The 13656-nt window shown below is 34.5% G+C and overlaps 1 protein-coding gene across 3 annotated transcripts in view; it reads right to left on the bottom strand.

Moving 5' to 3' along the window:
* Positions 1-13656, bottom strand: part of agpat2 (1-acylglycerol-3-phosphate O-acyltransferase 2 (lysophosphatidic acid acyltransferase, beta)) — a 36592-nt gene that overhangs the window by 8370 nt on the left and 14566 nt on the right. For all 3 annotated transcript variants that reach the window (XR_015519715.1, NM_001077732.1, XM_087300327.1), the window contains 3 exon segments: positions 8111-8244; positions 7695-7870; positions 5424-5519 (listed from right to left, as the gene is read on the bottom strand). Coding sequence is in view for 2 of the 3 variants with exons in the window: in NM_001077732.1 (NP_001071200.1) it covers positions 5424-5519; positions 7695-7870; positions 8111-8244 (406 nt within the window). In the remaining variant the exon portion in view is untranslated.

Below are 13656 nucleotides of genomic sequence, written 5' to 3'. Positions count from 1 at the left end.
AATTTAAATCAAGTTATTTTAGCATGTCAACTTTAAATTTATGCATATAAAATATATTTATTTTTCTCAATAACAAAATTGGGGCTAGTGAAAATGCAGCGTGGCTAGTAACATTGGAAAACTACTAGCCACAGTGGCCGGTGATTAAAAAAGTTAATATAAAGCCCTGGTCATAATGTACTTTTAGTATTTAACTTTTAACTGAAAAAGACAGTGAATGGTTTTGTGGTTCGATTAGCTTTGATGCTGCATTAAAACAATATGTAATTTACTGCTTATTTAAAATGAGCTGAGACAACACAATTCTTGATATCTCAATTGCTTTATTTTCAATCCACCTAAATTTAAGTTTACTTAATCGATTTGAGTTGGGACTAGGTTTGGGTCGATAGACATCACGATGCTGAGCTGGCATCGCGATCATCCGCCATGCCCCTTTGGTAGCAGCAACCCGCTCACGAAAAATACACACTTAAGCACCAATTACACTAATACGTTTTAGTTTTAAAATTTTAGAAGGAAAACGATCCACATCCACACTGGCGTTTCATTTTGAATTTCTGAAAATCCACACTATACCGCTACAAACGCACATCATGTGACCACACACACACAGACACTCTGCCATGCGCTCTAGTATGCGCATGTCTGAGGTTGAGCTCCAGCAGTCAGCAGATGCTTTGAGCACAAAACCCCAAAGCAGTGCACGTCGGGCCGGTTTATCAAGGATATTATATTTTTATTAATATTATATTTAATATTATTAAAATAAATAAATACATAAATATTTAATATTTATTAATATTATATATAATATTTAATTAATCTTGTCTCTATCTAATGACTCTTCGGTCTTTTGAATCTATCAGGTAACATGTCATAGCGTCAGTACACTGTCTAAATCTTTCGCTTTCACGCTTGTACTTAGTCATTTAAGAGAAAACATTAGATACTGTTGGTTGGTTCCTGTTGGTTTTGCACCTTTTTTTTTTTTTTTTACAAAGTTTGTCGACGCCATCATAATGACACAGATCACTCTGCCTATTCATGCCAGAGTCCTGCGGAAAAGTAACTGACAAGTGGTCATTTGTGTGTAACTTATCTTTATTTATTTATGATTTGGTGGTAAAATAAAGACCATGCGGTCAGGCAATTAAAAAGGGTTAGGCAACAAATAATTAATACGTTATGAATTAATTAATTATTCATAAATAATTAATTCACCGCCACCTACGATGACCATGATGCCATCATTCATCACAATGTTTCACATTAGACATTGTACGATGCCAAATTGGTCGACAACGCCCAACCCTAGTTGAGACTAGGGTTGTAACGGTATGAATTTTTCACGGTATGATAATCGTCTAAAACAATACCACGGTTTGACGGTTTCGCGGTATACGGTATGTTACAAAATAATAGAACAGTGAAGCAAATTTGACTTTTTCCAAATAATATATTTTTAGTTACTATAAACAACACCACTTACAATGAACAAATAAAAAAAAGAAAATAATAAATAATGTGTCAAAGTCCAAATAAAGTCCAAATAAACATGGTGCAAATCCTCAGTAAAAAATAGATATAAATATTTACTATACTATAAATAGTTACATAACGAAACTAGATTCAATATGGAACATACCTAGGTTTTATGTGCCAGCATGGATATGGTTGTCTGTGGATATGGATTTGGATATGGTTGTCTGCAATGCAGACAAACAGCTGCATCTTCATTTGCGTCTTTTGAAAACAGCAAGAGCAGCAGTTCGTTTTTGCTGTGTCACTGTTTTGTCATGTTTCTGTGCTGCTGTGCATGCAAAAGTACTTAGTATGAGAATTATTTCATGCAAAACTTTTTTTTTTGCGTTTTATTTAGCCGCGCATAAATGTATGCCTTTCTCTCATTCCGTGTTGTTCAAAAAGCTTGGTCCACAAACAAAACCGAAACCTATGCTTATTGGTTGTGATATAGCGAGTTTGAACCAATCTGGGCATGGAGGAGGGACATTGCATCAATGTATCATGTCTGGTTTGTCTGGAGACACAGTGACGAGCGTTTCTTTGTCAAATCAGCGTTGTCAAATGTTGATGACGTAACCGCACTGATTCCGGAGCCTCTGAAAGTCCGCGAATGTTATGTGATACAGCACTGGAAAGCTGAGTATTCTCTTCTTTATGCCAATCTTTGAATTGTATGAATCGGATCAGCGGATCAAAAGTTATTAAACATTTAAGAGCAATACTTATTTTTAGCCGCGGGCGGCTGTCTCGGTCTTTAAGGGTTAAAACCGTTGATATGCAATTGTTCATGGTATGATAATCGTGCACGTTCAAATCGTGGTAAACCGTCATACCGGTATATTGTTACAACCCTAGTTGAGACAACATGAAAGAATTGTGTAGAACCCTGCATTTTTTTTTTTTTAGTGTACATGCTGAGCCTATAAGCTACTGCACTCCTGAAAGATCCTAAAACACTATTTGATTCTAGGAAACAGTTGTTGTATTTTTGTCCAATCAAACACTTGACAAACTACTTCTATGTTCTGTAGGCCATGACAAGAACTACTGGCTATTGCAAAACAAAAAGAGTAGTGTTTGTTTACAAGACCTGTTCTGCTCTTCCTGTTTTAAAAGGAAGTTATGTCAAAACAAGCAGGAAAATGGTTTTCAAATCATTCCGTGGGGTTTACTGAATACTAAAAGCAAACATGGAACTGACAGATTTATTAGATGAATGATAATCACATGTATATTTATCTCATAACTACCTTGCAATTAAGATATAATTGAAACCATTTGATAGTATGAACATATGAAAAAACATGATAAAAACCATATGATAGTTTGCCAGGGTTTCAAGAAAAAAAGTAAGCAGGAAAAATACTTTTCAGTGGGTGGCATGGTGGCTCAGTGGTTAGCACTGTCGCCTCACAGCAAGAAAGTCGCTGGTTCGAACCCCAGCTGGGTCAGTTGGCATTTCTGTGTGGAGTTTGTATGTTCTCCCCATGTTCACACCTAATCTTGAGGTGGCACAGAAAAAAATAATGAACTGTGTATATATTGTGAATAATGAGTAATGTTTTTTTTTTCTAGTAAATAATAATAAAGTTTGAATTGATTCCATTAATTACTCTTGAAATATGGTAATTTTTCCTTGAAATATTTTACCAAGTACATGTGCAAACCAAATAAAAATCAATATTTAGTTTAAAAACACTTTTCAGGTAAGATATTTTTCACAGACTTTTATTGTACAACATACAGTTTATGTCATGTCTAAAATGAATGAAAATTAATGAATGAATTAATAAAATAGACAAATGAACAAACTAAACACAAGGCATTACATACACGCGCACGCGCGCGCACACACACACACACACACACACACACACACACACACACACACACACACACACACACACACACACACACACACACACACACACACACACACACTAGCTATACGGACCCTAATACTTTTATTTATCCATGTTCCTTTTTTAAGCCACAATATTATTAAAACATATTCTTCAATTGAAGTAACTTTTTTTTGCATTGAGATTTTTGGCCCTTTAAAGTCAAACAGCAAAATAATAGAGTTGCTAATCAAACTAAATTCTGAAAAGCTGATTTCAAAATGCAGCTATTTTATTTTATTTTTTGGATTTGTGGTTTTTAATCAGATAAAACTTTATAATAATAAAGTTTATAAAAATAAAATAAAAATAAAAATAAATAATAATAAATAATAATTTCTATAAATATTATTATAAATAAAATAATAATACAAAGCATGCAATCTCAGTGAATCAGCTACGTCGGTAGCGCTGATCAATCCACAATAATTTAGTGGCTGCATTTTATTTATTAAATTATTTATTTATTTATTGAAATATTGTGAATTTACGCAAATACATTTAAATTAACATTATCAACAACTAAATCATATTGAAGTGGCCACAGGGTGGCCCTGGGGGCGGCACTGATACCTGGTTACATTGTTCCAAAACAGTTGACATAAGTCTCAGATTTATTTAAAAGCCTCAACAAAGGAAAGAAAGGAGGGGGGGGGGGGTCACATTATATTTTAAATAATTTTTTAGCAATGTAAAATCAGGAGAACAATTATGTTTCCTTACCTCAGTTTATCACCTGGCTGGCCAAAAAATGGCCAATGTTGTAATTTTTACTCCACAAAAAATAGACAAAGTCTCTGATTCGCCTTTAGCAGCTAATAGTAATGGCCCAAGCATACTGAACCCAGATGAGGAAGCTCCAAACATTTTGGGTTACAGTGCTAGCAAGACTGGAAACATCAAGTTAGTTACCTGAATTATGGTTTTATTTCATTTTCTTGAAGCAAAGAGTCCCTGACCCAGCCACAGTGCATTATCTGCACCAAAGATCTTGCTAACGAATGCATGAGACTGTCCAAATTAATAAGACATTTGCAGACGACTCATCCACAATACGGCAAGGTGTACCTAATACAAATGGCGTACTGATGTTTTGCTTATATATTATAAATTAGGCTATTATTTGTGCATAAACATATATACATATAGTAACAAACTAACCGTCTTTTTTGATATACTGACTGCAAACTTATATGAGCGAAAATATCATTAAACGTGGAGGGGGCCTTACAGAATTTTCAGGGGAAAAAAGGGGATCTCGGGCAAAAAAAGGTTGAGAACCACTGGCTTAAAGAATAAAGAACAACGACTCCCCCTGCTGGTACAGAAAAAACATTAAACAGAAAAATATTTGGTGTGGAAATAGTTTTCACTATTATTTACAAAAAACTCTAAATTCTGTCCTCCTTGTTGCAAACCGCTTTGACTTTCTTTCTACTTTTAAACACAAAAGAAGATATTCTGAAGAAAGCTGGAAACCTGTTTGACTTCCATAATATATGTTTTTCCTACAATGAAAGTAAATGGTTACAGGCTTTCAGCATTCTTCAAAATATCTTCATTTGTGCTCAACAGAAAATAAAAACTCATAAAGGTCTGGAAACACTTCAGAGTGAAAGATAGAGAATACATTTTCAATTGTTTTGGTGAACTATCCCTTTAACACTGAATTCAACAGATTTTTTCATGTATTTAATTATATATTTATTATTTTGAGACTGCATTAATAATCTCAGTCAGTTACAAGTTAAAAATATTTGTTTTATTCAACTTTCCGCCTCTGTCATAGGTTGTTATGGATTTATGATGGAGATTTGACCTCAAGTTTGTTCAGGTTTTCCAGGTAAATGACTTGAGTAATGCACTTTGCTCCTTGATGTCAGGTTATATTAGGTCAGGTCTGAACTGTGAGTCTAGGAAGTTCTTATCAGCGAGGTTTAGCTCTGTTCAACTGTTCAGGAAAAACACTTCAGCGTTGTCTAGAGAAACACTCACCTGTGCTTGAATAGCCAAATGAAACGCTCCCTTTTTAAAAGGCAAAAGTCCACCATTTTGATTCCGCGTGCCTTCCGGAAACACCCACAATCGGATCTAAAAACCAGTGCAAGCACACAATGAGACTAATTGCAGAACAAAGTGAAAACACACTAGTATATAAACAATAAGTCCTGTATATAGATGAACAGATTTCACAATTTAGAATGGAAAAATTGCAATGAGGGGGTGACACTGTGTTCTCCCCGTGTTGGCGTAGGTTCCCTCTGGGTGCTCCGGTTTCCCCCACAATCCAAAGACATGCATTATAGGGGAATTGAATAAACTAAACAGGCCGTAGTGTATGCATGTAGATGAGTGTGTATGGATGTTTCCCAGTACTGGGTTGTAGGTGGAAGGGCATCCGCTGTGTAAAACATATGCTGGAATAGTTGGCTGTTCATTCCGTTGTGGTGACCCCTGTTTAATAAAGGGACTAAGCCAAAGGAAAATGAATGAATGAATATTGCATTGAGATGATTAGTGCTGTTAGAGTTTTTTTTATTGGGTAACACTTTAGAACAATGTTCCATTAGTCAATGTTAATTAATGCATTTGCTAATATTATGTATGAATAATCTTGTAAAGCATTAATTTATCCTAATTTAACATTTATTGAAGCATTATTAAAATCCAAAGTTGTGCTTGTTAACATTAGTAAATGCACCGCGAGTTAATAATGTTATTTAACTTAAATATCATTAACTAACATTAACATAGATTAATTAATATCTTAAGAAACGTATTACTGAATGTTTGTTCATGTTAATGTGTAATAAATTAACTAATTAATGGACTATTATTTTAAAGTGTTACTGTTTATTGTTCAAAATTACCCATTAATTTCTTCTAAATGAATTTAAAAGAATTTCATGACCTACACTATCCAGCATTATATTATTTTAGTTGATTGTTTATCACTGCTGATTGCTTTTTTTAATAAATATTGCCATTTTAAATTAAATGCACTTCAAAAATGTACTTGTATTTCAAACCATTCACATATACTGGAGTTCAAAAGGATGAAGCTGTTAAGATTTTTATAAAATAAAATATAATTCTAATATAGTGAATAGAAATCAACTAATTAGATTTTACAATTTTTATTTTTACGACAATAGCTAGGTTTTTTCATCCTAACATTATGTAAACCTTTTCAAAGTTAGCAAATAACAATAATATTGTTATATCAATAATATTAATTATAATATTATTAATATTATATTAAAATTAATAATAAACATAGTTGAAGCCAGAATTATTTGTATGTTTTTTTTTTTATCTTTCCCAAATGATGTTTAATAGAGCAAGAAATTTTTCACAGTATGCGTGATAATATTTTTTCTTCTGAAGAAAGTCATATTTTCTTTATTTCGGTTAGAATAAAAGCAGTTTTTAATATTTTAAAAGCTATTTTGAGGTCAATATTATTAGCCCCTTTAAGCTGTTATTTTCTGATAGTCTACAGAACAAACCATCGTTATACAATAACTTGCCTAATTACCCTAACCTGCCTAGTTAACCTAATTACCCTAGTTAAGCCTTTAATTGCCACTTTAAGCCGTATAGAAGCGTCTTGAAAATATCTAGTCAAATATTATCAGTTATTAGAAATAAGTTATAAAAAATATTATGTTTAGAAACGTGTTGAAAAAAAAAAAAATCTTCTCTCCGTTAAATAGAAATTAGGGAAAAAAATAAACAGGGGGGCAAATAATTATGACTTTAACTGTATCTCAAAAGTGGATTATGTGCATTTCCAACAAGAAGTTAGAGCAGATAATTGCAGTATTGTTAAATTAGCTTCCAACAAAAAAAAAGCAAAATGGCGACAGCTGATTGGTCACATAGGCGTAATGCTCGCTACTTCAGTTTATTCTGCAAACGTGTTTCCATCTCCTATTTTTCATATTAACAATTTGTCAAGTCCAAAATGTAATAAATTTTGTAAACAGGGATTTTTATTCAAAACATGTGATACTTTAAAATGCACATTAACTACGATGACAAAAACCTGGTTACTGAATCTAAACAGAAGCATAAACCATTAAAAGCCCTAATATATTTTTGTAAAATAAATATACAATATTAATAATCATAACAACGTTTTAAATAAACAGCTCTTTTGTTTTAATTTCAGAAAAGAATCTGAAATGATTGTAAATATTGCATAAAGACGCATTTCCTGCCAAATGAACTGTCAGGTGAAGCATAATCCTAATGAACACAGACCTTGTCGGTCAACATGGTTTTGGCAGCGTCACTCATGACGTTCTTGGCGTCGCTTGTCTTTTTGCGGTTGATGAAGACGATTCCTCCCAGCCAGCAAATCATGCCCACTGTCCCAGCCCATATCAGCTCTTTCTTAGCGATCATTGTGCAGCGATCTGGTAAGATCTCCACCATACCTGCAGACACGAGCAGAGAGTCAGACGGCTTGGACAAGACAATGGCATCGTCTATCGGCCCAACCCTAATGGAAAGCATCGTCAATGTGTCAAGATTACAAATTGAACCAAATCGATGGCATGATAATCATAACCGAACCGTGAGGCCAGTGTAGGTTCAAATGCCCCTAACAGTTAATGCTTTAAAGATGTATGAAACCGACCACTGTGATTGTTGATTGGTTGTGCATATTTGCTCACCAAGCACGTCGAGTGATGATTGGTGGTTGGAGATAATAACATACGGTCCTTCTGTCTGTAGATGCTCCCAGCCGCTGACCTGATAGCGCAGACCCAGGAAGTATTTTACATGGCGGACCAAAAACCGAATGACCCTACAGGAAGTAAAGAGACATTATTACTATTGACAACATGACCAATAAGTGTCATTCAAGTCATCGGTTTCAACAAATATGGAATCTATACTTCTATTAAGGCAGGTCAATAGGATTTATAAAATATTTTACCAAAATAATTAATCATTTTATCAACTTATCAGACCATCAAACACGTTTTTATGTGTTTGTCTGCTGCAGACACGAAAATACTGATATATGATGGCACTGAATGCTTTGCACCACACACCAGCTATAGGTGGAGGGAAGAGACCGTGATAGAGCCAATTCGGTGGATGGGGACAATTGGGATGCCATGATGGGTAAGGGCTGATGATGAAAATTTGACCAGGACACCAAGATTACACCCCTACTCTTTACAAGAAGTGCCATGGGATTTATAATGACCACAAAGGGTCAGGACCTAAGTTTAATGTCTCATCTGATAGACGGTGCCCACTGACAGTATAGTAGGGCTGGGCTGATAAATGATATATCGAATCACGATAAAAATGTGTCAATAACAATGAAAAGCTCTGGACTTTTTAACTCTATATTAAAGGTTCAGGACAGCCTGGAGAACTTTTTTTTATATTAACAGATTTGTGTGTGTCGAGCATCAGTTAAGACAATGTTAGCACCTGTAAGCTTTAATTGTGGGGAAAACTGGATAATTTTGAGCTTTTGTCAGCTAATTTCAGCTTCCGGGTTTAAAATGATTTTTTGGGCGGGATCAAAATCGGCGACGTAGCGCAGAACTGCAAGTGCAATGATGACGCGTTGGTTTCTCATTATTATTCATACCGGAGTTTTCTTATCCTATGAGAAGAACCGGCTGCTTAATTATTCATGAGACCTGCCAGACCTGCCAGTGTCAAGCCCGAGCTGTGAGACACGGACGGACCCACGACACACAGTATTTAGCCGTTCATGAAGGCTCATATGCGTTTGTTTCCATGATCCACGGGGTTTGTTGCATGTTTTTTCCCCGCGATCTTGTCAGGGCTGATCATACAGCAAAGCTGTGTGTGTGCTGCTAGCATTTTTTGTCGGGAGAGCAGAACGTGAATTAGAGAATGGCGGACGCTGTCTTTTATCAGGAGTTCGTTCACATTCAGACACATCACTGTGCTGCTGTGTTTGCCTAAATCTTCCAGATTACCAGCAGGACTAATGGTTAAAATAGACGGGTCAGGAGACCTGCTGCACTGAGTCTGCTGGATACGGGGATTGAGGGAGAAGTCCTCATTTATAGGGTTTACATGAACACACTTATCTTTATAATGATATAAATTGTGGTTGTGTGTATATGAAATTACGAATAACAAATGTTGCAGGGCATTAAATCACTGTTCATTTCTTTGCATTTTAACTTTGTAAACTATAAACTCATGCGTCTCCTCACGGTTTGTCTCATTTTGTGAGCTAGCTTTGTTCGCTCACGTTCTCCTCTGCTGGCTACGCCCACTCCTGCCCGATGCTCGCGGAGCTCCACGCCCTTAATCATGCATCTTTTGAAAAAATTCTGAAGTAGACTTTAACCGAAATTGGGGGGTGTCATGGCCCTTTAATCTAAGAGCCAATGAAATGTGCAACAATGGAAATCTACAAGTATGTTGATATTAGAAATGTATAAAATTTTTTGCCCACCGAAAATTTATTGGTCAAAAATATGTTATGCCATTTAACGGCCCCTCTAATTTTTGTGGCTAGTCATTGTTCGGATATTCTTTTAAATCTGAAAGCTTAAGATTCATATCTTAGATCGCCCAGCACTACAGTTTAGCATCCCCTTCACTATACTGGGGCATTAGGACACACACAGGTCATAGACTCCAGGGGCCTGTTTCAGAAAGCAGGTTAAGTGAAAACTCAGAGTAGTTTAACCCTGAAATGAGAGAAACTCTGGGTTTTCCGTTTCAAAATGGCAGGTTTGTTAAACTCGAGAAATCGGGGTAAGTCAAACCTGTTTCTGAAATAGCGGTAACTTTAACTCAGAGTCAGTTACCGTGTGCATAAACTACGAAGTGCACTTAAATTACAGCATGTGCTTTAAAAAAAGGGTTGTTAGAGATGATGAAAATGTGAGTGAATGGACAAACCAGCAGACTGAGCACAGTGTAGAACATCTTAAATGTTGTTTTTGGTCATTCTAAAATGCTGTAACTGTTTCAGTATTATGAATTCAGTATTATTGTATATTATTAATTACCTCCGAGCATCAGGAGCGTGTCAAGAGTCTCCGCATCTGGCTTCAAATGCCCCCACGTGTTCATTGTGTGTCAGCATTGTCTTGTGTCTCTGAGGCGCAAGTACATTTGTTAAATAAATAATTAATTGACGCAGCTTCTTCTACCGCAGTAAATTCTGTTTTTACTGTTGATATTTGGCGCAAGTTAATCAGGAAGTGACGATTTTGTTCTCTTTGACTCATTGGATAAAAACGCTGCTTTATTTGCATCTTTTGGGCGTTATTCCAGTTTTGCATAAATTTATGTAATATATTTGGATGGAAACATAGATATTGCCTACATTTTTGTCACACACAAAACAAAGTCACGTACGAGGCTTTTCCTTTTTCATAAATAATTAGCTTAACCTTTGACATGTACTGTTACTAGATTAATGGGATTATTATTCTTTCTAAAAATTATTTTTAGTTCTGCTTACCTTCTTAATGTTATATAAGCCTCTATCACTTGATTAATAAAAAGGCAGACACACAAGTGCACTTTTTAATCTATTAAAACTGATCAACGTGTATAAAAGTTTAGAAACATTTTATAAACGTCACACTTTATATTACTTATTATTATTATACTTAAATATTTAAATACTTTAAATTAAAAATTACGCATTACTTGAGCAGCTGTTTTCCCAGACTAAATGTCTCTGTTTCACTGATGCTTCTTTTTAAATATATACGCTCATATTTGCAAATTGGCATGAGCAGATCAAATTCAGGCGGAGAAAGAAATGCTGATCTCTTTTTTTCAGATGTTGCCATAGTCACTCATAATATCTGCGCTCCATTGATATTGTCTTTTTATAGTCACGGTGTGCGCGCTTAACTCTGAGTTGGTCTACTCAAAGTTGATTGACCCAACTCAGATCAGCTGTTCTGAAACCGAAAACTCAGAGTTTTTAATCTCTCGGTAAATCAACTCAGAGTTCAAGTTTAAACTCTGAGTTGTTTGAACCTCCTTACTGAAACAGGCCCCTGGCCTTACTAACGCCACTTCCAACAGCAACCTAATTTTCCCATGTGGTCTTCCTTCCAGGTACTGACCAGACTCAGCCCTGCATAGCTTGCTAATGGGTGATATGACTTTGGTCAACAAGTTCACTTTAAAAAAAATAAAGACAAAGTAAAGTTGGCAAAATTTGGTGTATAAGTGCAATAATGTTTCTGATTTTAGGAAAAAAATGATTCTAAAGCATCAAAAGTAATTGTAATACAGTTTTATGTTTCATACATTAAAATGCATCTCTTAGTGCAGCCCCAAAACATTTATAATATTAATATATCAAATAATAATATTTATACTTTGCCACAATCCTTCAAAAAAGTTTTAACCTGCTTGTTTGCAAACATTGGCAGGAACACCTCATTATATAAAGTCTAAATATTATTTTTTTCATTATATGACTTTTTATTTTCATGAAAGTTATTTGAAAGTTGAAAGCACACATCTTTTCTTTTGAATATGCTTTAATATGTTATGTATATAAATAATAATAACATTAACAAATAAATCATAATGTAAAAAAAGTCTGATACTGCAAACACTAATAAACCACAAGCACAAAATTTAAACATTATCAAAAAATTTATATATATATATATATATATATATATATATATATATATATATATATATATATATATTATAATTAGAAACGCTGCCTTGGTAAATGAGTGAAAAGAGTTTTTAAATATTAAAGTATGTTAAGTATTAAATATGAAATGTGCTTTTATTGAAACGTAATGAAAAAATAAAGAACATTGAAGAATAATTATTAAAAAATACAAAAATATTTATAAGCAATTTACCTAAAACAATGGGAAAAAAATCTGATTTCTTATCATGCCAAATGAAAAAAACAAAAAAAAAAAACAAGCAAATACTTTTTGCTATAGCTAAAGCTAAAAGCTGCAACACATTCAACGGCTGAAACTGTGATTCATTCATATGCTAGAATGAAGTTTTCATTCACAATTTGAGCCTAATGAATCTTACCACTAATATAGATGACTGTAGATGACAATAACCATGTTCAAGGTATACAGCGGTTTGGAAAAGTCAAGGTTTTAAAACAGTCAACATTTTCTGCTATACCGTTCCTAATGTACGAGTAAGATTTTTTTATTTACATTTTTTTCTTAGGCCAGCAGTGTCTCCAGCAGAAAAGATCTCCAAAGATGCCATTTTAAATTGTCAAAAAAAATCTGTGTTTTTGAAACAAATAAAGGCAGCAGAAATCAATCATTCATTTAAATCATGTCATTTTAGTCTGACATGTTTACAGCTCCAAAATATTTTAAATGTTTCTCAAAATAAAACATATTGTGTACAAAGGGGAAAAAAAGTTTTTGTTTTTTACCCAGACATTCAAAAAGAATATATTTTAGAGCAATATTCACAATACAGCAATGTATTGTCCCGTGAAACCATGAAATTTTTATCCAAGGTTATCATACCGTCAGAAACTTATACCGGCCCATGCCTAGTCACCTTCTAACATAATTGTTAATAAAGAAATAAAAAGCCACACACTGCACAAGCTAAGTTGAAAAGAGCTGTCAAGCACATTAAAATCACTGCAACAAAGACACAAGTGCATAGACCTTTACGTATTTGCTTGCTTAAATCCAGAAAGGAAAATTTTTGTGCTTAATCGTCAAAATTATTGGACTTTTAAGTGTCTGATGTTGCGCGATATGCACAGAACATGGAGATAGCAGATACAATATCTGTGAGACCTTTGAACACACAAGCGCTTCATATCAGTAATGTTAATATGAGGCGAGCAAAAGACATCTGGGGGTTACATAACACAGCAGCTGAGGAGAGTCAACAAAACACAGCCTTCATTCACACACTTCTGACTGTGGGTTACAATAGATCACGCTGACACACTTAAAGGGTCACGAAACACCAAAACACATTTTTTGAGCTGTTGACAGTCGTATATGTGTCCCACACTGCTAAAAACACTATTAGGACACCTATATTTCACTAAAAAGTGTAAATTGGTTGTTTTTGCGTTATTTCAAGTAAATTCGTACTTCCTGTTTGAAACGAATTTTTGAAGCTGCGTCACAGTCATGACATAATAGCGTGTATTCCAGCGTGCAGACTGGGCGTCTGTGCCAGAGTGAGTCTTATTACGTCTTACAGTGTGTTGCAT

This window comes from Danio rerio, chromosome 21 (assembly GCF_052040795.2).
Source record: "Danio rerio strain M-AB ecotype USA chromosome 21, GRCz13ab, whole genome shotgun sequence".
Taxonomy (NCBI): domain Eukaryota; kingdom Metazoa; phylum Chordata; class Actinopteri; order Cypriniformes; family Danionidae; genus Danio; species Danio rerio.
This window is presented reverse-complemented; position numbering and strand designations above follow the sequence as displayed.